Below are 24796 nucleotides of genomic sequence, written 5' to 3'. Positions count from 1 at the left end.
CTTGTGCCCACTTCCTATGTCTTTTGAGCTTCCTTCTGATACATTGTTGTGGACAATTAGGGTTTCAATAGGTTCTTAATTGAAACTAAACGTAAAAATGTTGAAGGCAGTGCAGAGGGGTCCAGGGAAAGCTGCAAGGAAAAAAAAAAGAAATGATCAAGGTAGAGGGAAGAATTCAATATAGAATCTAGTTGGGAAAGCAGAATAGTACAAAATTTGTAAGCAAATAACCATTAACATTCTTCTGAGACAAGAGAAAAGAAAATCTAGACAGAAGTGTTTTTGATCCAAAGAGATAATTAATCAAATTATGTGACTTCTAATGCAACTCTTTTTGCTTTTGAGTTATAATTTTAAGACCCAAAATGGAATGTATTCTAATATGTCTCAAGATTCTACTTAAATGTTGATTTGTGCACTAGAAATATGCACTGATAGAAATGTAAGGGGGGAAAGTTATATGTTCTAGTTTATAAATCATTTAAGTGTTTTTATCACAACTAACCTTTCTGAAGGTGTAGGGAAAAAAAGTAAATAAAATTTCACCTTTGATTTCAGTGAATGTGCTGATTTGATAAAGGCAAAGTTGATTATATAACAAAAAGATAAGAAAACACAACCTGAGCAGGTGAAAGCCTCCAAGACAATAAAACTAAATGTCTTACTATAAATGACCTATTTGATTATAATTGAATAAGTATATATTCCTAAATGGTGGCTTGCAATGAATAAACACAACAGAAAGTATTGAAGAATATCACACACACAGATCACCTAATAATAATGAATAAATGTCACTTTTTTTGGTCAAGTGACTGCTATTATTTCAGTTGACTGTGTAGAGAATAAAGCCAATGACCTTTGCCCTGGATTTTAATAATTTACTGTAGTTTTACATTAAATCAGAATATAATTGGGAAGAAAATTAGTGTTTCTTTGTGGGAGTACAGAGTAATACCACTAATTGCAGGTATAAAAGCCTTTCCGAGGTTGTATTTTCCTGTTCTTTCTTGATTTAGAAAGTAAAATAAAACTACAGTAATTTTCTGCTATTTATAAGAGGGAAAAGGGTGCCAGTGAAATGTATTCAGCTAACCTAAAATACCAATGTTTATGGCCATCTTTTTGTATCTGATAATGACAAACCTCAATTTATCACATTATTCAGGAATTTACTAGCAACTTGTTGCAGTTATCACAACAGTCAAATCTCCTATAATCTATGTGAGCTGAAAAAAACAAGAAAACCTGGCATTTTCTTTATTTTTTCCCCCCTATATTTTCTTTTTGGTATCTGAGCAAGTTTATATTTAAAGAATATGTTATGTTAGAGTAAATCACTGCATACTTCTTTTTAATGAGATGGACAACAGAGCAAACATTAAATGGACCTTTAATAGAATGGAAATTTCAATTCATTGTGTCTTAAGCATTATATTTTTTTCATCCTTTGGGAATTGTTTTGAAGCTAGGCTATAATTAAGGAAAAGAACGGAGTTGATTTTCAAAGTACATTAGGCTCAAATATATAGTCACAAGTGTGTATACACACACACACACACACACACACACACACACACGTCCATATCCCTGAGACTTGGCCACTGTTGTGGGAGGCGCTGGTAACTAGTACCTGTAGTTTGTTATGTATCCAATATGGCACGTCATCATAAAACAGTCGCACCTGTATTAGCTCTCATTGTTTTAGAATAGAAGCTGAAAAAAAATTATTTATTTATTTTTTAAGGAAACTCACAGAATGAATATCTCTAAGGAGAGCTTCCTTGGTAGTTTTCCTTCACCACATAGACATTCTTGATCTCAGACGCAAAAGGCACAATCCAGGGCAGGAGGGTTGGAATCCAGTGTTTATACAAAAAGTACCCCAAGGCAGTTAAAGAGGAAATGTTGGGGGTAGGGGGGGGAGCAGGGGAAACAGAACTGATCTGAGCCTAACTGTAGCCACTTGACTTTCGGACACTTGTTTTCTGGGAGCCTGGGAGGGAAATGGAAATAATGAGAAGGAACCTGAAAGGATGGTATTTTCTTGCTGGTTCTCCTTATATGGAGCAGAGCAAAACTGCAGTAACACTTTGAGAGCTGGTATTCCCTGCTGCCACAGGGACAGCTGATTTCTGGGTGGAGGAGTTTGTTTATACCTTAACACATCCAGGCAGTTCTGTTGATTAAACAAGACAAAAAAAAAAAAAAAAGCCAGAAAGAAAAAAATCATTCTCTGCTTTCCAACACTCCCCCAGTTAAAAAAAAGTCTAATAAAAATGCATCATGTGATAAGCTCTCCCAAACCCCAGCTCTAGAGAGAGTCTACTTGGAGATCTTAAAAAATTCCAGCAATTAGGAAAGACATATCTGAGCTCTCAAAGAAAGCCACTGGGTCCTGAAGGAGGCAGCTTGGCCCCCCTCCCCTGGCTAGTTTGGGGAAGGAAAATAAATTAAAAAAAAAGAATGCCGGGGATTTGACTTTTTTTTTTTACATGGCAGAGCTGCGTTGAGAGTCGGTGGCATTCAAAGCTGGCTTTAGTCACAGCATGATGCTGAGAGCTTGCAAAGTCCAATTGTTTCCTTTCTTTCTTTGGCTTCTTGGGGGATTTATTTCATTTTTTTTTTTTTTTTTGAACTAACGTTACTTCACTGAGGCCGAGGGCTGCCTTGGAGTGACGTCAGGAGTTGGAGCAGCTCGCTGCCCAGGAGAAGGGAGGTTGGGTGAGTGACAGCCCAGCCTACTTTTTTAATAGCTTTGTCATGTGACTGTGGACTGTAGTAAGACAGGTGCCTTCAGTTCACGCTCAGTCAGGGGCTGTTTGCCTGCATGCGAGTGTGCTCTGTGTCACTGTGGATTGGAGTTGAACAAGCTTTCACTGGCGTCATTCAGGAGCTGGATGGCGTGGGACATGTGCAGCCAGGACTCTGTATGGAGTGACATCGAGGTGAGCTCGCTCTGGGGCTGGGCTGGCCACTGCAGCCAGGACTGAAGCTTCTTCCCTCCCTCGCGATGCAATGATTCCTCTTGGGGGTGGTGGTGGCTTGGGGGAGTAGGAGGAGGGAAGTGCCGGGGTGAGGAAAGTAACCCAGCTTTTTTTTTTCTTTTGCTTTTCCAAGGGAATCTCATTCTTATCTTAACTCCCAATAAGTTTGCTATTTTAAGGTGGCTTGGAGATGCCTTGAGCAAATCAAAGCCTCGCTTTTGCTGTCATCAGTATCTGTTGCAGTTGGAAACTCTTTCCATGTGCCTTTGGCTCTGTTTCTACTCATATGCAATATTTATGCTCTAAGATATTGATATGAATCAGAAGCTGAAGGCTTTCCAGTGGTGGTTAGTGGCCTGGTTGGAAAAATGCCATTTCTATTTATAAGAAGATGAAGATAAAAATATTAAAATGGATGTGCTCTGATATAGTCAGGTTTGACTGGAGTCTAGATTTTTTTTTAATGCCCCCCCCCTTCTTCTTCTCTCTTGCTCTCTCTCCGTGCATCAGACAAGAGAAGTTACAAAATCCAAAATAATCCTCCGGGGGGCCTCTTTTGAGATGGCTTTGCCCATAGAACACAAAACAAGGAGGCGTCTTGCTTTCAAACTCTGATCTCGTTGGTTGGTTGGAAGATTTGGGTAGTGAAATATATATATATAAATATGATGCCTTCCAGGGTAAAGGCTTTGCATCGCGAGCTGGTAAACCAATAGTTAACTCTGTACCACGGAGAGCTGCCTGGAGCCTGGAAAGAGAAAGAAAAAGAGAGAGGGAGAGAGAGGAGAGAGAGGGGAGAGAGAGAGAGAGAGGGGAGAGAGAGAGAGAGAGAGAGAGAGAGAGAGAGAGAGAGAGAGAGAGAGAGAGAGAGAGAGAGGGAGAGAGAGGAGAGAGAGGGGAGAGAGAGAGAGAGAGAGAGAGAGAGAGAGAGAGAGAGAGAGAGAGAGAGAGAGAGAGAATACAGTTTATGCAGGACCGTGTGAAGCTGCCTGAATAAAAATAGACAGCAATACATCAGTTCCACAGTCTTCGCTGGCCACGGTTCCTACAGGGGGAAGAAAAACCAGCCTTTTCCTCATCATCTCAAGGAGTTTGGAGTCACTGACAGGGTGGCAGGGGACCGGGGGACACAGAAGACCTCTGCATGTTTGGATCCCGCACCATAAAATGTTCTCTGAAAGTTTGGACAACTTGGGCAAGCTGCGAAACTTTCTCTGGGCTCGGGTGAGATGGACCCAAATTGACTTGCACAGAGGATCTAAGCTGCTCAACAATGAATCTGGCAAATGAAGCTGCGAGCGCTTCCTCTGGGTGGCTGGGGGCACGTAGGGTAAGGGGGAGTCTGGAGTGCCACACGTGATTTGATTAAATAAGATGTCCATGTGGTCGGGAGATAGACATCTAAAGGGAAAATCATCTGGCCCAGGCCGCCTTGGGAATGCATTTTTCCTATCTAGTGAGGCATGCCCCGGTTTCTTTAACTCTTTGCTGGATTTGCCAGTGTGGCTTGCCTGCCTTCCAGTTTGTCTAAATCTCAGGCTCAGCTCGCTGGCTTGGCTAGGTTTGCAGATCTGAACGGTTCTTATCTCGTGGTGATTGCTCCTTCGGGTGAAGTAGATATGGAAAATGCATCTAGCCTGTGGCTATGATGAGTCAGGGTTCTAAAGTCGCTTCAAAGTCCTCCTTTTTTTCTTTTTTTAATTTTATTTCAAAGCTCTCATTTTCTTTTTCAAGGAGTTCGGATGGTTGTCTTGCTTAAGCACCCTGGGTCTCGGCTGCTGTAGTTTCTTTTTTGCGTCTCGGATTATTTCTGATGCGTTAGGAGTAGATGGAGAAACTTGATCAGAGGGAAACTGGGCAGACAGACTTTTTCTTTAATTGGTGGCATTCCTGCAGTCATGTTCAGAGACGTCTGAACCCTGAAAAGCAGTAGCCCTCCAATTGAGTTGTTGTTGTGATTTTTTCCCCCTTCCTAAAGGAGGTAGAAATTTCAGGTTGACTGTCCAGCTAGGGATTGAGTTGTCAGTGGCCTGAGAATGGCCTTTCACTTCCCTGTGGCTCGGTGGGTGGCAGGCTGCTCACAGCCCTGCATTCCTTAAACTGCAGCAGCTTTGGGGCTCACCTCGACTGTTCTAAAATATTACAAGCAGCAGGTAGCACAGACAGCTTTCATTTTTTGAGTCATTAATGTTTGCTGTCATCCTAAAACGGATTATGCCCTTTAGCACATAATGATGGGACAGCACATTGGTTAATAAAGGCCTTTCTCGTGAAAGCTAACCGAGAGCCCCCCGTATTTCACAGTTTCATGAAGGAGATGTACAATCAGGTTACTAAGATGGATGGAGACTATTTCGCATGATCGGCATACTACTAAAACGGACACTCTGCCATTTCCTATTCTGCCGCTCCAATTCTCTCACCCCGTCTTGCCTATTTTATTTTTGAGAAGCATGCCTCTCTCTCTCTCTCTCTCTCTCTCTCTCTCTCTCTCTCTCTCTCTCTCTCTCTCTCTCTCTCTTCATTAATATAATTAATGTGGCCAAGTCCACTCTTTCTTCTCTCTCTTTAAAATTTACCATCAATGGCACAAAACCTCCAAAAGGTTAATGGAGAATTATACTTAATTATAATGATTCATTATCATCAGTGCAGTTTAGCTAATTTATTGTCTGCTTCTTAACTAAGAGAAAAGTCTGTTGGGGTGAAAGAACATACAATAATTAGCCTTTTGTGTTTTGTGACTGCTTTATCCTCTTAAATCTTGTTATAAAATTAAGGCTACTGTTGTGAAATAGCTGTCATAGTTGCAAAGAGGCTGTAGAATGTGTCTCTGTAATTGCAATAGACACACCTGTTACTGATATATAGGGAAGCAGTAAATATCAGCATGTCAGATGAGGACAGTTACAGGGCTCGGACTGTTAAGTTTGGCATCATGCAAAGGCCAAATATAAGTTAATAACAGGAACCTTGACTCCTACTAATGTGTTTTAAATGATCATGATAATTCCAGGTTCAGAAGTACTGATTTTATTAGCAGCCAACATTGCCAAGAACACACATACATTTTTCAATCCTAAAAAAAAAAAAGAAAGAAAAAATACCACGAGAGAGAAGAAGAAAAGAAAAGATATGAATTATGGCCTCATAAAATACACACACCACAAAACTCACAGCCAAAAGTTAGCCTTTTCAGTGGTGTTCACAAGTTCCTTGCAAATGCAGAGTTCTGGAAGGTTAAAGGGTTTTTTTGAACGAACCAGGCCTCAAGAGGGCAGAGAGGGAGAGAAAGACAGTCAGAACTTGTCGACCAATCAGCAGCACGCTTCAGCTTTCCAAAAACTATTTCTAAATCATGCTTTTTCACAGAAGAAACTGTAGCCCCATCCAAAGATCTTGTTTTCTAGTGTGTGTGTGTGTGTGTGTGTGTGTGTGTGTGTGTTTAGCTTGTTCTGTTTTCGTGCTCAATTTTTTTTTAATAGACAAAACCACCCCTCACCTCTCCTTCCAAATCCACAATAAAATCCTAGTGGATCACATTGCACCAGGGAGAAAAGCTCTCCCCTTGGCTTTAAATTGATGGTCTTGAGGTAGATTAAGCACCTTACATCTTGTGCAGAATGGGTTAGAACAGACTCTGGCCGTGTGACCCCAATCACGAAATGTAAACATTGTACCTGAATATCTCTTCTGCCAATCTCTGCTTCTTTATAAATCTAGTCAAGTCGATCCATCTGTAACTTTGGGCTAACTCTGATCATAACAACAAAAAAACCAATCAAATGATAAGGAAAGGTCAATGCAGAGGATTGCCCCCCCTCCCTCACATACATCTAATTTTTGCGTGTGCTCATATAGGCAGTTTGGGTTCCTTTTGGTGCCAGGTGGTCTTGTAGCAGAATGGCATTGATTTCCAGGCTCCTAGCAAGCTCCCCTTACCAACTGCTGACTCCATTACCTCGTACCTACTTCTCAGTGTGGTGCTTCTGAGCATGCTGCTGCATATGACCCGTGTAATGCCGCCTGCCAGGGATGACAGGGGTGCTAGAGAAAAAAAAATCTGCATAAAACTTATTTTATTCAAAATCTAAATGTCAAGCAGAATCTTCGGCTTCATGCCCAGCTGCTGCCCGCATGTGAACCCTAGCTTCTGTCCTGACCTTGGAGAACAGGGCCATGAAGGTGCCACTTCGGAGAATTGTCTTCTGATCTATATGCCATCAGCTCGGCGGTGAATTAAAGTCCTGATGTCCCTCTAAGCCCAGAGCTCTGCAGAGGAAGTTTCTGGAAAACTCCACACAGTGGGCAGTAACCCAGTCGTCTGATAGCCAATCAGAAGTCAGGAGCTCCCTCTGTGATAAGGGCTGGCTTTTTCCAATGAGAATTTTAGGCCTTTAGGAGACCACATTTACCAGCCTAGGAGGTGACAAACTGCACTTTTAAAATAGCCCAGGGGACAAGCAGTCCAGCCATAGTCGATGAGACGTCGAACTTCTCAATAGAGTACAATTATTTAAAAACTCGGAAGAAAAGAGTCTCTTTGAATTCACTTCAAACAAGGTTTAGAAAACGAAAATATTTTTAATAAAGTGGTGTATTAAGAGAATTTTTCAAATCAGGCATAGGGCACTCTTTATATCATTCACACACACACACACACACACATACACACACACACACACACACACAATGCAAGCTAATCCATAGTGGACAGTAGAAAAATAGGTTGTTTGTCTTTCTTTGCAAGAAACTCACTTTTAACCTGTTGTGGATAAAGTCCAGAAAAAGATGAAAAGCCAAATAAGAGTAAATGATTTAAATAACAATTCAAGAGAACCAAAGTTGAGTCAAAGGGTTGCATCATTAGTTGCTAAATGAATGATGTGGATTATTATGTTCTAATGAAGCATAAAGAGAAAAAGTTTTCCTAGTAGACTTCCTCGGCTCTATTTTTCATTTAGCAACTGCTCATTTTATCTCCATTATGTGTGAGGGCAATGCCAATGTAAAATCAAACTTGTATGTGTCCCTGGAAAGAATTATACTCTGAGAGTAGAGTGAAATTTTTATAGTTAAATAAATTAAGACAGTTTGCAATTTGGTAGGTGCTAACTATCAAAAAGATCAAAAACAAATCTAGTTGATTTCTTGTGATATGATTTTGGGGATTTGGCCCACCAGGGTGATGCTCGGGGTTTACTCCTGCCTTTGCACTTAGGACTCACCCCTATTGGTGCTTGAGGAATATGGGAATGCTGGGGATTGAACCTAGATTGGCTGTGTGTAAGGCAAGCACCCTACCCAATTGGCCTCACTGCCCTCGATTAATTTCTCACTGGAAATTGAGACAAGTGTTTGTGAAAGGATGCTACTGATTATGACATTTGGGGTAAAATTTTAGTTCAAGTGGATCAGGCAATGAAAATAAAATATAAAAGGGAGCGAGAATTTATATTTTTATTTTTCCTGGTGATAAAACCCTGGAAATCAGCTTTGGTGGTGTCGTTGAATTAACCAGGCTTAATTCCTATCACATGCTATTGCAGTTTAATAAATTCCTGAAGTTAATGAAAGCTTTCCTCCTTCTGCCTCCTGCAGTGTGCTGCTCTGGTTGGTGAAGACCAGCCTCTTTGCCCAGATCTTCCTGAACTTGACCTTTCTGAACTAGACGTGAACGACTTGGATACAGACAGCTTTCTGGGTGGACTCAAGTGGTGCAGTGACCAATCAGAAATCATATCCAATCAGTACAACAATGAGCCTTCAAACATATTTGAGGTAAGGACGTTTCTTGGTGAAAATTAATTTCTCATTGAGCTGTCTTGGCACAGGCTACCATGATTATTAGTTTGAAAAATAATGAGGTCCACCTTTCCTGCCATCAAAAGACATTTTTAAGATCATATTTAGACACTTTTTGTTTTAAAAAAAAATTTGGGGCGGAACAAATATATTTTTGGTGGAAAAAAATTGAGAACGTGGACTTTTTTTTTCTTTTGAGAATTAACAGGCTTAGGACTAATAACAGAGTGCATTAAACTGTGTTGAAATACCAAAGGATTGTGAAAGAATTAGTGACTAGGAGGAACAAAAGTCTGAGCCTGTTTATTTCTTTTTATTTCCCACAGAAAATGATGCTTAGCATAAATTTTGATAAAAATGTAGGGAGATGCTTTTTAAACCACGGTTTAGGTGTCTACATTATCTGATTACAGTGCCGATGAGAAGTTTTTATTTTTGGTCCTAACTTCTGATTTCTTTGTGTATGGAAACTTCTGAGCTCAACTCTAAAATTGACTTGTGAATTAGTCAAAATTAATCAACTTTTCAGTTCTGAAAAATTATGATCTGGATTTCAGAATTTTAGAAATCGACCTTATAACAAAGAAGAATGTTAATCAACTCCTATTAAAGTGTACTTTTGAGGGAAAAAGGCTCTTTCTTCTAAAATCAGTGCTTAGTTACTTAAAAAGAAATAATTTTTTATAGGAGCTGACATGATGTGAATTAAGATGGCCAAGTTAACAAATTTACAAAATCACAACCATCAGCACCATAGTCATGGGATGTCATGGAACTGTTGCGTGCCAAGCATTATATGATACTTGAAATATATTTTTCCACCAGCAAAGATATTTCTTAAACTTTAGTGTTGTGCATTAAAGTCATAAGAAGGCCAACTTTACAATATTTATTGAGTTTTTCTAGCACCCAGCACATAAAAGATCCTGAATAAATGTTTATTGAGTCATTAAGAAAACAAATTTTACAATATTTACTAAGATTTTCCAGTATCCACTTTATAGAGACTCTTGACAAAATTTTTGTGAGATAATGATTACAGGATGCCTCAACTAATGGGAAGGCCAAGAATGGTTACCAGAGTCAACATTTTGGGACATGTATGCCTGATGGAGGTCATATCATATGTACCTCTAAACAGCCTACACTGTCAGTACTAGTGTTATCCTCCCCAGTTTGCATAGTTGGAGACTGAGTCTCAGGAAGATGAAGTGATTTTCCAAAAAATGACATAGTTGACAAATAAAGACTTAGGATTTGAACTCAGCATGCATCTGACTTCCAAGTCTCTATCAATGATAAAAATAGAATAACAGTGAATTTGGGTGACAGCCATCCTTTACAAAGACATATCAAGCTGCTCCTTTGCTCAATATATTTAAAAATAGAACAGAGAATCTTTCCTTTCAGTGTTGGTTGACATGAAAGCATGGGGAGCTGGTAAGCTGAGGTGGCTGTCGGGCTGAGGTTTTGAAGAATACTTCTAGAGCCAGGACTGGCCTTAAAAGCTTGCTCAAGGTAGTGAGTGAAGCTAGGGCAGGGCGATGGAGTTAGGTCAGGGAAACACAGAGTTTGTGGTGAGTTCCACTTTCCCAGGCTTCAGCTGGGTCTTGGAAAGTTCATGTGAGGACTTGGCTAGTTAGAACTGGTAAATTGAACATTCCTCATTCAGTACACTTGTCAGGTTACAAGCCCATTTTAAGTCATGCTGCATTAAATAAACAGTAGTTTTTTCTTTAAAAAAAAAGTGTCTCTATAAGCCTCTTATCTGAACATCAGTTTTGGCACATTGGCATTCCTTACATCTGGTAGACACTGCCTTGGGAATCGTCTTGGGAAGACAAGTGTAGGGGAGGGAGATGGCCTAGTGGCAATTCCTCCCTGGTGGGCTCATTTCTGCAAAGACAACGTTCTCTATGACCTTGTGTCCTTTGAATAGGTTGTCCTACCTGCATCAGGGACTTCCCATTTACACCCTCAGGAGGCTCATTTCGAAAAAGGCTTCATCTATATCAAGATACCACTTTTGTTTCTCTATATAACCATCTAACTGATAGAATCATTTTCAATGCTCGAAGACACAGTCTTCATTTAATTTAATCTCTCATTAGGTCATTTTAAGTCAGTGATTCTCAACAGAAAGACAACCACTTCCCCCACCCTTCACTCCCCAGAGGACATTTAGGAATGTCTGGAGCCATGTTTGATGATTGGGGATGAGGGTCAGAAGGATGCTTTTGACGTCTTGTGAATAGAGATGAAAATATTCTGTGGAAAGTCCCACAATGCACAGGACAGCACTCCACATCAGAGATAGATTTGTTCCCAAGTGAAAAGAGTGTTAATTGTACAATCGTTGAAAGATGCTCTTTTAAAAATTGCTAAATATTAAGGCACTATATGATTTACAAAGTTATCCATAATTGAGCTTCAGACATACAATGTTTGCACACCAGACTCACCACCAGAGTTAGCATCCTTCCATCAATATCCCCAGGTTCCTTTTCACCCCCTTTGATCTAATTTTATTGTTTGGCAGTGCCTGAGATTGAACCCAGGGCCTTCCAAATACAAGGCAATTGCTCTATGTCTGAGCTTTATCCCTTAACTCATGGAGCTTTATTTTAAAAAAAAAAATTAAGTCAAGCAAAGTTAACATTGTCTTTAGTAAATGTTTCTACTGGGGTTAAGGAGACAGTTCCAAGGAGTAGAGCTCCATTCATTGTTTCGGGCCTTGAGGTCCTGCAGCCAGTCCCTAATATATACTCCCCACCAATCCAGGCCATCAGCTACTAGCACTGCTGGCTATGACCCTAGTGGCTCTGTAGCACCCCTGTGTGCATGTGTAGCCTCTGATCCCTTGAGCATTGCTGGCAATATATTACTCCCCCTGTTGTTTTGTTTCCCCTTTAAATTGTGTTATTCAGAATTCTTAGAGGAAATGCAGGCTTGCCTGAATGTAGAAGAAGAAGAATCAGAAATCCTATAAAGTCAATTGGACACCCAGGGAATTATGGGTCAAGAAATTCTCTTAGTGAAAGTCAGCAAAAGTGACTATTGAGATAAGTCCCTCTGATGTCAACAAACCCATCCTTTGGCCACACAACTCAGCCTGGACCACAGCTTCCTGAGTTATTTGTGTGCAGCCAAGAGGCCTCTGTGTTTTGCCCTCTAGTGTTAAATTCAGACATCTTGTCTGACAGGAAAGGAAGGAGCTTTGTGAACATAGGTGGAATTCGAAAGTGTGTCTGTCCCTAATAACCCCTTCTTTTCCAATAGGGTTTAGAAGACTCACATTAACCCTTGTTTGGACAGGCTTTGTCTTGCTTCTGCTCAAGCAGCCTTTTCCAGAAGTCTTTTCCCAGGGCCAGTCCCTTTAAGCCTCTCACTGCTGTGGACTTTTACCCAGGCTCACTTTCTTGCTGGTCTTAAAGCCTTGCCTCATCATTTTGGATAAGGCCTTGTACTTGAGCAAGCCCAACTGTCATGGTGCCTGCCACCTCTGATCTGCCCCTAACAAACATTATCTGCTTCCGAGTCCCAGAAGAAAATAAGGTCCTGGATCCTGAAATACTTTTCCCTATTCTTGTAGTATATTGATGACATTGCTCAAAATGGATGCCGGCATTTCTGAATTTTTTTTTGGGGGGGGGGGGTCACACCTGGTAGCTCTCAGGGATTACTTTTGGCTTTACACTCAGAAATCGCTCCTGATAGGCTCGGGGGATCATACAGAATGCTGGGATTTAAACTGCCATCCTTCTGCATGCAAAGCAAATGCCCTACCTCTATGCTAACTCTCCAGGCTGAGAAAAATGGGGGCTTTGAGCTTGGTTCTCCCAAGCAAAATGTTGAAAAGATGAAATCTCCACACATGTCTTCTTTTGGCCTCTTCTCTATCCTTGAATCTCAGTGTCTTGATGGGTGTGTGTGTGTGTGTGTGTGTGTGTGTGTGTGTGTGTGTGTGTGTGTGTGTGTGTGTGTGTGTGTGAAATTGCATATCACAGTTTGGGAAAGAGCAGATTTTGGAGACGGAGCCAGATGTGCCAACAGGCAGTTGTACACATTGGTTGAGTAACTAGACACACAAACATGATCTTTGCTTGCACAATAGATGTTTGGATGTGTGAATTCAGGTGGTGAGGTAGTATTCAGAAGCCACTTAGAAAAACAGAACACAAGGCCCATAGGTGCCCCCATCAGTGAATGTAATCTGTGTGTCAGGAAAATCCGATACCATCCTTGGATGGGGCGGGAGTCAGATTTATGTTTCAGAATATTGCAACATAACTTCCTTCCCTCTGCTGCCTTTGTGCATTGTTTGAAGAAGGAGAATAAAGAGCTACTTTGACAGCATGCTGTGTGTAAAGTTGGGTGGCATGGGGTGAGTTTAAATAGTCCATGGGTCCTCCTGGGTCACTGAAGGCCACCTTGTCTCTGTTTTATTTTAACACACACTTAAAGGCCTCTGTGATGTGACTGAAGGGGTGTCTTTCATTCATTCATTCGCCGGCCACTTGGGCCGGCTGCGACTTGGGGTGCTTTAGGACATGATGAGTTAGAATGCAGCTGTCTCTTGGTCATTATTCATCGTGTGTTCGAGATCTGCCTTTGCTAATGGAGAGAGAAGGGCTCACAGCTGTAGCCAGCACTCATGTTGGGTAATTACTGGAATTCTCAGTAAGGCCTGCTACTGTGAACTTTTGGAGGAGAAGAAAGGGGAGAAGGGTCTTGTTAACTGTCTTTTAGGTCTCCTGCGATATGCCACTGGGGAACAGTGGGTGGAAACTTGCAGGAATGCATGATTACTCTGGTGGGAATAGAAATGATTTTACATTTCTTATTTTGATAGTCAGTCCTAGTCTTAATTTTTTTTCTCCTTTCAGAAATGGGCATATATTAGGTGCTTATCAGAGATTTAAATCATATCATAGCTTCTCAATAGGCTGCATTTTGGCAATGTTATTTTTTTTCTTTTGTTTTGGGGCCACACCTGGCTATGCTCAGGGCTAACTCCTGGCTCTTAGCTCAGGGATAATTCTTGGTGGGGATCAGGGTAGTGTGCTGGGGACTGAACTCAGGTCTTTTGCTATCCTATCTCCACGGTCCCAGACTCTGCATTTTGGGAGTAGGCTACCTATTGGTCTTGATCACTGAATTTCTTCTAGACATTTTCTTAGAAAACAGCAGAAAGTAAATAATCAGTATTTGCAGATGAGTTAACCATCACATCTTCCTTGATGGTGTGAATTGTGAAAGGTAATGTGAGGATTATATAGAAAGCACAAAACATCTGTTTCCTAAAGAATTTTTAAATCTAGTTTGGAAGGCTAGAGAGATAGTATAGAATTTAAGGAAGATTTCCTTGAAAATATAGCAGGCCCGAATTTCTGAATTTGATCTCTGATGCCTTTTATGGTCCTTGAGCCTCACCTGAGCACTGAGCCAGGAGTAATCCTTGAATAATGCTAGATGTATATCTCCAAAATAAAAACATACAAAGAGAAAGACTAAGAGAGTATAGCAGGTGAAGTGTCTGCCTTGCATGTAACTGACGTGGATTCAACTCCTGATACAGCATATGGTCCCTAAGCTCTTCCAGGAATGCCTGAGCATAGAATCAGGAGTAAACTCTGAGCAGAGTTGGATGTTGGCCTCCTTCAAAAGAATCTCATTTGGGAGACTAATGTAAAACAATACTCTAATAACAAAAGATTATCTATATATATATATATATATATGAATATAACATCTGAATACATATTCATCATGAATGAATATATATATATTGATTAGTGAATATATATGACTATATACATATACACATATATAAATACATTTTTATTTATATTTTAGCAATCAAAAAACAATCTAAGGGGCTGAAGCTGTGGCGCAAGCTGCCTTGTGCACGTTAGCCCAGGACGGACTATGACTCGATCTTTCGGCATCCCTATGGTTCCCCAAGCCAGTAGCGATTTTTTTGAGCACATAGTAAGGAGTAACCCTTGAGCATCACCAAATGTGTGGCCTCGCCCCAAAAGAAAACAATCTAAGCCTTATATATTTATATACCGTGTTTTCCGGCGTAAAGACAACTTTTGAAACAAAAAAAAAAAGTCAACCAAAAATCAGGGGACGTCTTATACGCCGAGTATATCCCGAAAAATGTTTCTATATGCCGCTAAACGAAAATTGTCTGAATATTGCCACAAAACGAATTTTCCAACTCGATCCTGCACCAATCACTGCCAGGCTGTTCGGACCGCCTCTCTAAGTCAGCCAATCCAAGCGGGCTTTTGATGCATGCAAATTAGACAATGTTCTGGACCCGAATCTACACTGTCAAAAGCCTGCTCAGATTGGCCAGAGTCAGAGAGGAAGTCTATTACAGTAGAACCTTTGAACCTTTGCTTGTTGTGATTGGCTCACTGTGGTACATACAGTTGCAGCACAGGAATGTTCTCTCTGATACAGTGAATATAGGCCTAAACCTATGTTTTAACTGTAAAATTGGGGGTCGTCTTATATACCCAGTCGTCTTATATGCCGGAAAATACAGTATACCTGTGCAATTATATACATACATATATGTTTATATATGCATATGTTTAGATAATTGACAGATACTGTAAGACTGTTTACATGTGAGTGGTGTGTGTGTGTGTGTGTGTGTGTGTGTGTGTGTGTGTGTGTGTGTATGTGCGTGCGCGCTAACGGGGACAAAAGAGGACAAGTAAGTTCTGTTTTGTTTTTTTTGGTTTTTGGGCCACACCCGGTAATGCTCAGGGGTTACTCCTGGCTATGTGCTCAGAAGTCGCTCCTGTTTTGGGGGACCATATGAGACGCCGGGGGATGGAACCTCGGTCAGTCCAAGGCTAACACAGGCAAGGCAGGCACCTTCCCTCTAGCGCCACCGCCGGGCCCCAGAACAAGTAAGTTTTGATCTAGGTACAAAATCATGGAAGGCTAAGAGTTTGGAGTTTATGTGGCAGCTCAGGAGCTTTTTAACAGAGTATTGTAATATGGGTGAGCAGTCCCTTTAGATAGCTGTTAGAACAATGGACAGACAGAAAGTATGGGGACTCAGGGGAAGGTACTGTTGGGTTCCAAATCCCTTCAAAACAAAGGAACAACGTGACAGCAGAAGGGGTGGTGTCGCACCTTGAAGAAAAATTCCACCAGCCCGTGTTTATGAGTTAGGTCAGAGAGGAAGATGATACGGATTCTAACTCAGACATATTCCAATGGGAGTCAGAACTTGAGGACTATCTTCCTGGTTAAATTTCTGGACACCTTTAGGAGCTAAAAAAAGTTTGAGACTTGTGTATTGTTCTACAAATGGGCCCTCCACCTCGCTGCTGCCTCAGGGCTAGAAAAGATTTAACCCAATCCACAAATGTATGAGGTGTCTGCTTTTTCTCACTGGTCTCCTCAGAGAAAATTCTGCAGCCTTCCATGGTAATGAATTCTTGCTTCTGATTGTGCCTGTGGTCAGGCAGCCTTTTCTATGAATGGCAAACCTTTTGGAATTTTAACAAAACAAACAGGTGGGAAGCAACCACCAACTGTGTGTATAAACAATCTCACCTTAATTTGATCAACTGGAGAATAAATTCTCTGTTGTTATGAGGGGGACTGAATTAATTTGCACTAATCACTTTTTCAGGATTTCTGAAATTTCCAATTTACCATCAATAAATGTTTGTCATTTAAATTAAATTTACAGCTCACCACCAGATTTTTGCCACACTTGGTAATGACACTTACAGAGAACATAGACTTCAAGTTGGAAAATAATAGCCATTTAAGTGGGAGAGATAATTGGCTGTAACATTAGAACATTGAAAAATGTTGGAACTCATGGAGACTTATGGAGTATTTTAAAAATTTATGTTGTACTTATCTTTGCATTTGTAGTCTACCACAAAATTCCAAATTCTGGGTATAAATCAGTTAGATGTTAATCCTGGAGAGTCACAAATCAGGAAGCAACCGTCTGATCTAGCCTCCGTGCTGCTCTGTTTTCCATTTTTACTGCCTTGAAGAGACAAAATAGTAGGATGTGTGTGTGTGTGTGTGTGTGTGTGTGTGTGTGTAGGCACATATTTTTTTATCTATGCACCTCAGTTAAAGATTGGTTTAGACTACTTGCCTTGATAACATCTGCCTTATCTTGGGAACATCTGGTTTATCACCCTGTTTCCTTTCTGCCATTATGCTGACCACTGGAAAAACATGGCTCAGGAGTTCTGACCCTCAGGGCTCTGTCTATTGGCAACAACCCCTGCTAATAATGAACAAGTCACAGGATACTGGCTACATAGCATCTTGTACCATTACCATCTTTCTTGGTGGCTACTTTTATTCAGCTATGAGAGATGAGATGGGGTTTTGTTTTTCAAAGAAGTCCATCTAGTTCTTAGCCATTTGAAACCTGGGCAATGAGAATCCATATGTTTCATCAGGCACCATCATTGTGGAATGTAGTCTTTTGTGCCTTGATTTTGGCTTCTCCTTTATTTGATGGGCATAGAAACCAACTATTTTATTCCAAGTATTCTGGGCACTTCAAGAAGCCGGTGAACTATTTTGATAAGCATAGTTTAGGTTTTTCACACATCCTGGTTGCTCCATTGGGCTATTGAAACAGAATCTCTTTACCGAGTTATAGGGTGTGTGTGTGTGCAAAAGAGTAAATACCTACTTGAAGAAGGAAGACTACCTGGGGAGGAATCAGGAAAAATTGGCTCATTGCCTTATTGTCAAGATTTATTGCAAAGATATTAGTCTAGGTCAGAGTAATCAAGGTTCAGGATGCAGAGCTGGACACACTGTCTATTTGTAGAGCAACTGTGTGTGCTTATGTAGGAACCTTCTACATATGCTGTGTCTATTTGTCCATGTTCCACTATCTCTGTGTAGCTTCAGAGCAACACAGCCCGGCAGATGGCTCACCTCAAAATGAGATCAACAGACAAAGCAGATAAAAAGATGAAAATTAAAGACCTTTGTGAAATGGAGAGCCAAATTGTTTGTCTACTGTTTCCTACCCTAACTTCACATCTCTAACAAGGTTAATTTGTCCCTATAATTATGTGCCTATTCTTTAGCAAAGAAAGCTTTTATTGTGGGTTTTATAAAATGAATTGCTTGCAATGTAAAACAATTTGGGGAGGACTATTTTTGCTTTTCCTTCTTCTCTTACCTCTCGGACTACTTCCAAGATTGTATACTCTGAGTAGATTTGAAAACAAAGAAGGATCCTGGGTTTGAATATGGTTTGCCAAACTTGCAGAATTTCAAGTAGGAGAATGATATGCAAAGAAAAAAGGAGAGATGCAAAATGTAGCACACACTTAAGTTCTTAACAAGGGAAACATTCCTCAGGATAAGTGACTTTTTACCCATGATGCCATTTGTCCCAAAATGATGGCAGAAGACATTTTTTTGTTCTTTCTCTATCCCAATATGAAGGACTAATTTGCATAGTTTCAGATTCTAAACACCAATATTTTGTAGGCATGTCCATCTCTATTGCTACTGCAAATTATTCATTCAAGGGTTGCAGCCTGATGGATTAATGAATGACCAGATCTTGCAGAAAATGACAGGACCTGCATTTTAAATAACTACCTTTTCCCATTTTTGGAGCCCCAGTTTGGGGTGCAATCTTGTGAGTGGTGATAACAGATTCTAGAATTAGAAGCCCTATGGAGTGTCATTTCTTCCTCCTACAGGGACTCTTTAACTATTTTTCTTCATTCTTTTCCTTGACTCCCAAACTTACATTCAGAGTTCCGGGAGTGCTGTCTGAATGGTAGGGCAGGGAAGAGGGAGGAGACTTGGGTGCTAATATTCAGTGGTCGATGCCCTTTCCTGTGCCACATCAGCAGGGCCGAAGCCCTATCTCTGTCCTGAACACAATGGAGGGGAGAGAGAATTCCATGGCATTCCTCACATGGTATGCAGAGCTGGAGCCCTGAACTTTGAAGGAAAGCCTCAGAGCTATTTGCAAAGTGCTGGTGCTTAGTGAATACTAAATTACATTTAGGAAATAGTCTACTGCTACCAGTTATACTTCATTTTTATTCTTGACACAGACACCTAAATCAGAGAACAGTAACATTTCAGAGATTATGGAGGCAGTTTGGGTATGTTCCAACACTATAATAGGATCAGAATTTTAAGGCCTTTTGTATTATTACCAATAGTCACTTAGTTTCTACTGCAGTGTACTTTGAAGGGAATTACAGCTTTTACTAAAAAGATTAAAATGCTATTATGCAAATGATTGCAGTATGTTATTATGTTTACAAATTAACATCCATGGCTCAACACACAAATTAACTAACTATTCTATCTATGTTATTAAGGATTTAATAAAGTAACTGTTAATAAAAATGGGTAGCTTGGAACACTTAATAGGAAACCGTTGTGATTTAACACAGAACTTGAACATTTTGTTTAATGTTCTAGGTGATCTAGTGGTAAAATAAAGTTGAACAAGTTACAGGGAAGAACGGGGATTGTGTGAGCAGTCAGAGCTGCTTGTCTGAACCCATGCCACGGACTAGATAGCTTCAGGCTACAATGTACAATGGGCAACATATCAATAAATCTAAGCAAAGCACACACACTGTCTTTTATTAATAAATAGAGTTCATTGAAATGATAATTTTCCTCCATTGCATGTTTGATATGTTTCATATCCACTGAAAAAATATGACATTCTTCTGAAATGGTACTCGGAGCAAATTTTGCTGTGGTGAATGGGATTTAGCTGCAGAATATCGCCATGTGATAAAAGAGGGGAAAGCCAGGTTCCGACTAAGATGGCTTTACAAACAGCCTGCAAATTGCTATTCCTGGCTGCTCATAAGAGATCATAAAAGCCAGAAGATAAGAACCGCCAAGGTTCCTGAGAAATGAATGCATGCGATTATGTTATCGTGTGGGTTGGATTTACTAGACAGACCGACAACACCTTCACTTTAGTCCAATTGCAAAAGGAAAAAGAGATGCAGATCTCCCATACCCAAGTTGGCGAGTCTGGGGAAGTTCCCCCAAATAGCATTAAGATGTTTCCCCCAAAGATTCAGGTCACTGAAAGCCTTTGCTAGATTTCAAAGTAAGAGCTAAGGCATCACCCGAATATTGAGCCAACTAACCAAAAAAGAAACAAAGGGGTTACTGGAAACCCTGGTATGATTTTATTCCTATTTAGAATCATTTATATTTTTCTTAATCATCAAACACAGTTGCCAAAGATGTCTAAGTAAACAGCAATCATCCTGGGCCTGCCTAGGCATAAATAATTATGCTCGGTAATAAATAGTTACCTTTCTGGAACAAGCCACAATGGATACCTAACTGGATCTTCTTGGCAGGGTATATCCGTGCGTACTTAGGGAATGTCTGAGCCGAAGAGCACTACATACATGAGCAAGGCTGTTGCCCTTGCACACAATGCAAGCAATTTATTTTGTTCCAAATAGCGAATAGCACCTCCGTGGTGGGGAAACTACTTATGCAAATTTTTGATATCTAGCTTGAGCAAGGCGCCTGGTTCCTTCATTTCCTTCCACATTTGGATAAATTGTGTTGTTCTTCACTCTTCCAAATTTGTCCTTGTGGAAGCGAACACTTGCAAATTGGTTGAAGCTTGCTAAGAGAAAGAAAGGTAAGGGAGGGGGAGAGAGCAGAGGAGGAAAAAACTAGACCCAAAAAACAGTTGCCGTGACAGCTTAAGATTTGATGCTTGGTGGCCTTGCTCTGTTCCCAGGCACCTGATCAAAAAGGTGGTACAATCCTGTTATGCAGGCATTCCGGAATTCCTGCCAGCATTCACCTGACATGACCAAGGTTTAAAGTACTTGATGTAACTTTGAGCAGCATAATGAAAACTCTGTGTGTGTGTGTGTGTGTGTGTGTGTGTGTGTGTGTGTGTGTGTGTGTGTGTGTGTGCATTCATAGTTTTCTTTCTCCAAGGCCCTGGGGGCCAAAGGGGAAGCCAAGTGATGCTTGCCATAGAAGGGTGGTAAAATAATTAGTCCAGTAGACAAATGTCTTGGCCCATGTTTAAACAGGGCTTTAAGGACATCTTGTTCCCAGCAGTCACATATCTAAATACAAACCAGTGTCAGCTGCCATGCAGACCAAAATGTAATAGCCTGCTTTCACATAGGTCACCGTCAATCCATTTTGGTCCCAGTGACACTGCACATCTGTTTCTGTGCGCTGCAGCTTCTTAAGGTGGCATTTGGACTTCGTAAGAACACAAACAACCCAGCTATAAATTGCCACTGCTGGAGTTATTTTGAATAAGTGTATACTGTTTCATATTTATAATGGCGAGGCTTCATAATATTCACAGTGAATATATAACACCGATCAGTTCAACAAGCATGAAATTGTATGTTGTCAACTTGTCACATAAATAGAGTCATATTCTGGCTTACAATAATGTTGAACTAACATTTTCCCCCCAGAAGAGTTGAGAGGGTCACAAAAAAAGTGGGGGAGATGGCACTTCCTTTGGGTAGACAAACAGTGTAGGCTATTGTCAAGTTGATATTCTATCGACGAGGCTATTTTCTTCTCTCGCTCCTAAGCCTTTTGCTGTTCTTGGGTGAATGCTAATTGACTAATCTCGTGGTATTTTTCTGTCATCCAATGGTATCATTTTCAGCCAGTGCTCAAAGGCTTTTGGGAGGTTGCAAGTAAATGTGTGTGTGTGTGTGTGTGTGTGTGTGTGTGTGTGTGTGTGAGTAGATTTTTGTGCTCTTTAAAGAGTTTTAAAACTCCTTTTTTGGGTGTCTTTTTTTTTTTCTTTCTCTTTTTTCTTTCTTCTATTCTTGTAGTGCAAATCAGTGCTAATTGTCATGTTTTTCTAACTATACTCTGGCAAGCTTTTTATCTTCTTTGCACCCAGTTAACTCATAATTCCTTACTAGAAAACTGGGGAATGGTGAAATCTGAAAGTCTGGGCAAAACTTATGACAGAAAGAGTTTAGGCAGATGCAGAAATGATCAAACCAGATTGCAATTTGCTGAACAGAGAACAAATGAACTGTGTCCCTCCAGAGCAGAGGAGCAGATCTGAGACCATGTTCTCTCATAGCTGATGTTTCTACACCAAATACACACACACACACACACACACACACACACACACACACACACACACACCGTATTTTCCGATGTGTAAGACGACTTTTGAAACAAAAAAAAAGTCAACGGAAAATTGGGGGTTATCTTATACCCGGAGTATATCCCGAAAAATGTTTCAATAGGCCGCTAAACGAAAACTGTCTGAATATTGCCACAAAACGAATTTTCCAACTCGATCCTGCACCAATCACTGCTAGGCTGCTCAGACCACCTCTCTAACTCAGCCAATCCAAGTAGGCTTTTTATGCATGCAAATTAAACAATATTCTGGACCGGTATCTACACTGTCAAAAGCCTGCTCAGATTGGCCAGAGTCAGAGAGGAAGTCTATTACAGTCTAACCTTTGGACCTTTGCTTGTTGTGATTGGCTCACTGTGGTACATACAGTTGCAGCATGGGAACATTCTGTCTGATACAGCGAATATAGGTCTAAACCTATGTTTTAACTGTAAAATTAGGGGTTCGTCTTATACGCCTGGTGGTCTTGTATGCCGGAAAATACAGTATATACATATATATAATATCTTACTTTTTTATTTCTGAGACACTTAGTATGTTCTGCCTGTCTTTCTGCAGATGATCTCCAGAACATAGAAATGGCAGTCTGTATTTAAACTTTATCTGCAATTACCTTGGTTTTAATTTAGGGTTAAGTTAGTAACTTAAACAAAATATTAGGACTTTCAAAATGCAAAGATTATTGAGGATCTTTTATTCCATTTTACTAATTACATTGGGGAGGGGACAGGGATGTTTGGTACTTTCCTCTCATGTGAAATGATTTGCAACCCCAAACTCTTGATTCTCAAGTTTTGCTTATTTTCATATTTCCTTGTACTTTGGTTTATATTTATTTGGATTTTGAGTCATACCCAGTGATTGTCGTAGGTTTACTCCTATACCCTCAGGAATTACTCCTGGAAGTACTCCAGTGACCATATGGGATGCTGGGGTTTGAACCTGACTTAACTGGATGGATGGCAAATACCCTATCTGCTCTTTGACCATTCCTGCCCTGCTTTTAAAATTGTTGTTATTGTTGTTGTTCTTCTTTTTCTTCATCTTTGTCTTCTTCTCTTTCTTCGCTTCTTCACTCCTCTTCCTCTTTCTCCTCCTCCTTTTTCTTCTCTTCTTTCTTGGCTATACCCAGCAATTCTCTAGACAGGCTCTCGAGACTAAGATTGAAGTCTATTGAATTCGTGTCAGCTACTTGCAAGGCAAGTGCACTAACCACTGTACTATTACTGTACTATCACCAAATCCTTCTATTCTGTCACTCATTTATTTACCCATGTATCAAAAATATAATTGTGTACTAGCATGTTGCACTCTGAACATGTGTATTGATACAGTGATTGACAGTAGCTATGACCCACGATTCTAGTCAGTCCTGGGGTTCAGAGTTATTGAGTTCCTCAACAATCACGTGATGCAATTCTCCTGGAATGAGCAAAGTAGGGAGTTTCTCTGCTTACTTGTTATCCTGGTTATCTCTTACTGATAAATTCTGCTCCTCTCTGTAGTGCTTTTCCCAACTTCAAAATGCCTTCACTTAGAAATGGAATTTTACTAGAATATTCTCTTAGCTCTGAGGGCCTTCCATTCCAAACCAAAGAACCTTGGTCAAGGGTCTCCACCAATTTGGGGCAGTGCCATAAAATCAAAAAAATGAGGAGCCTCTTGTTTTATGTCCTATCTAGTGTATTGAAAAAAAGTCATTTGCTCAGAGATAGGAATTGCTGAGGGAAGACAAGAGAAAGCCAACTCAAGGCAAGAGACAAGGCCGTCAGCGGAAAGTTCTCTGACCAGTGTGCCTGGCCGTCAGGACTAGAATGCTGTGCCCCTGGCAACGTAGGTGGGGCAAATGTTGGATGAAAATCATTTCGTACCATTTTCAGCTCGTTGACCTTTCTCTCTGAGAATGATATTTCAGTCCAGCTGGAAGGGCTGACATGCTTTATGCCTCCATGTGACATCCTGAACACGTGGCTTTTCTATCTCTTGGCACCTTTGCATTGTCTGGTGGAATGCAACCCCCCCCAAAATGAGATTGCCCCGTTTCCAGGAATGAGGTGTGGGCACAGAGATGCAGGCGGCCTTTCTTTCCTCATCTCTCAGGAGTGACCAGGCATGACCCTCTCTGTGGAGCCTCCGTCCCTCCCAATCTTCTCCCCTTGCCTGTTATGCTCAAGTTTAACTCTCATCTCCCCAGTCCTTTCTGAGACATAGGCTGTTGTTTATTTTGAGGGGTGGTGACACAGGGAATCAGCACTGTCATGCATTTTTTCCAGGGGCCCCTGAGGTTTCCTGGATGCCATTCCATTTGTGTCTGTCGAGTGGGAGCTTCTGCATTGCAGACAAGGTTTTCCTGGGTGTCCAGGGATGGGCGCCAACTCAGATTCTGTCCAGAATGTTCTCATGTCAGGATCCTCTTGAGTCTTGCCAGCCCATGCTTAGCAGGAACACCCAGCTCACTCCTGAGCTGCATCTGTCAACCTTGTTTCTCCTCTTAGGCCCCAGAGCCTGATGGGCAGACCCCCTCCAGTTCCCATTGGGGCCCAGTCTGGGCAGTTGGCCGAACCCTGGAAGGCAATAGTGCTGCACAGGATAAATGGTTTCTTTTCCCTGCTGGTACCCAATTTCAGGACGCTGTTTGCAGCAGATTTGAGAGTTACATGAGGTCACAATGCCACTTTCTAGCTCCTTTAATCCTATCATCCAGAAATCCCTGCAAGGTAGCTGAGGTCCAGTCCCGAAGGAATTTGTGTCGATTTCTCCCGGGACAAATCTAGTCTACGGGCTGCTTGGTAAAACGTGTTCCAACTGAAAATGT

At 40.9% G+C, this 24796-nt stretch overlaps 1 protein-coding gene across 4 annotated transcripts in view; it reads left to right on the top strand.

Moving 5' to 3' along the window:
* PPARGC1A (PPARG coactivator 1 alpha) overlaps positions 1 to 24796 on the top strand; it is a 729356-nt gene that overhangs the window by 616720 nt on the left and 87840 nt on the right. For 2 of the 4 annotated variants that reach the window (XM_049789993.1, XM_049789990.1), the window contains exons 1-2: positions 2824 to 2948; positions 8589 to 8768. In XM_049789993.1, the coding sequence (XP_049645950.1) occupies positions 2901 to 2948; positions 8589 to 8768 (228 nt within the window). In that variant the 5' untranslated portion in view covers positions 2824 to 2900. Of the gene's footprint in view, positions 1 to 2823; positions 2949 to 8588; positions 8769 to 24796 lie in introns of those variants that run through there. The other 2 variants (XM_049789992.1, XM_049789991.1) reach the window with 1 other exon arrangement.

This window comes from Suncus etruscus, chromosome 16 (genome assembly GCF_024139225.1).
Source record: "Suncus etruscus isolate mSunEtr1 chromosome 16, mSunEtr1.pri.cur, whole genome shotgun sequence".
NCBI lineage: Eukaryota > Metazoa > Chordata > Mammalia > Eulipotyphla > Soricidae > Suncus > Suncus etruscus.
This window is presented reverse-complemented; position numbering and strand designations above follow the sequence as displayed.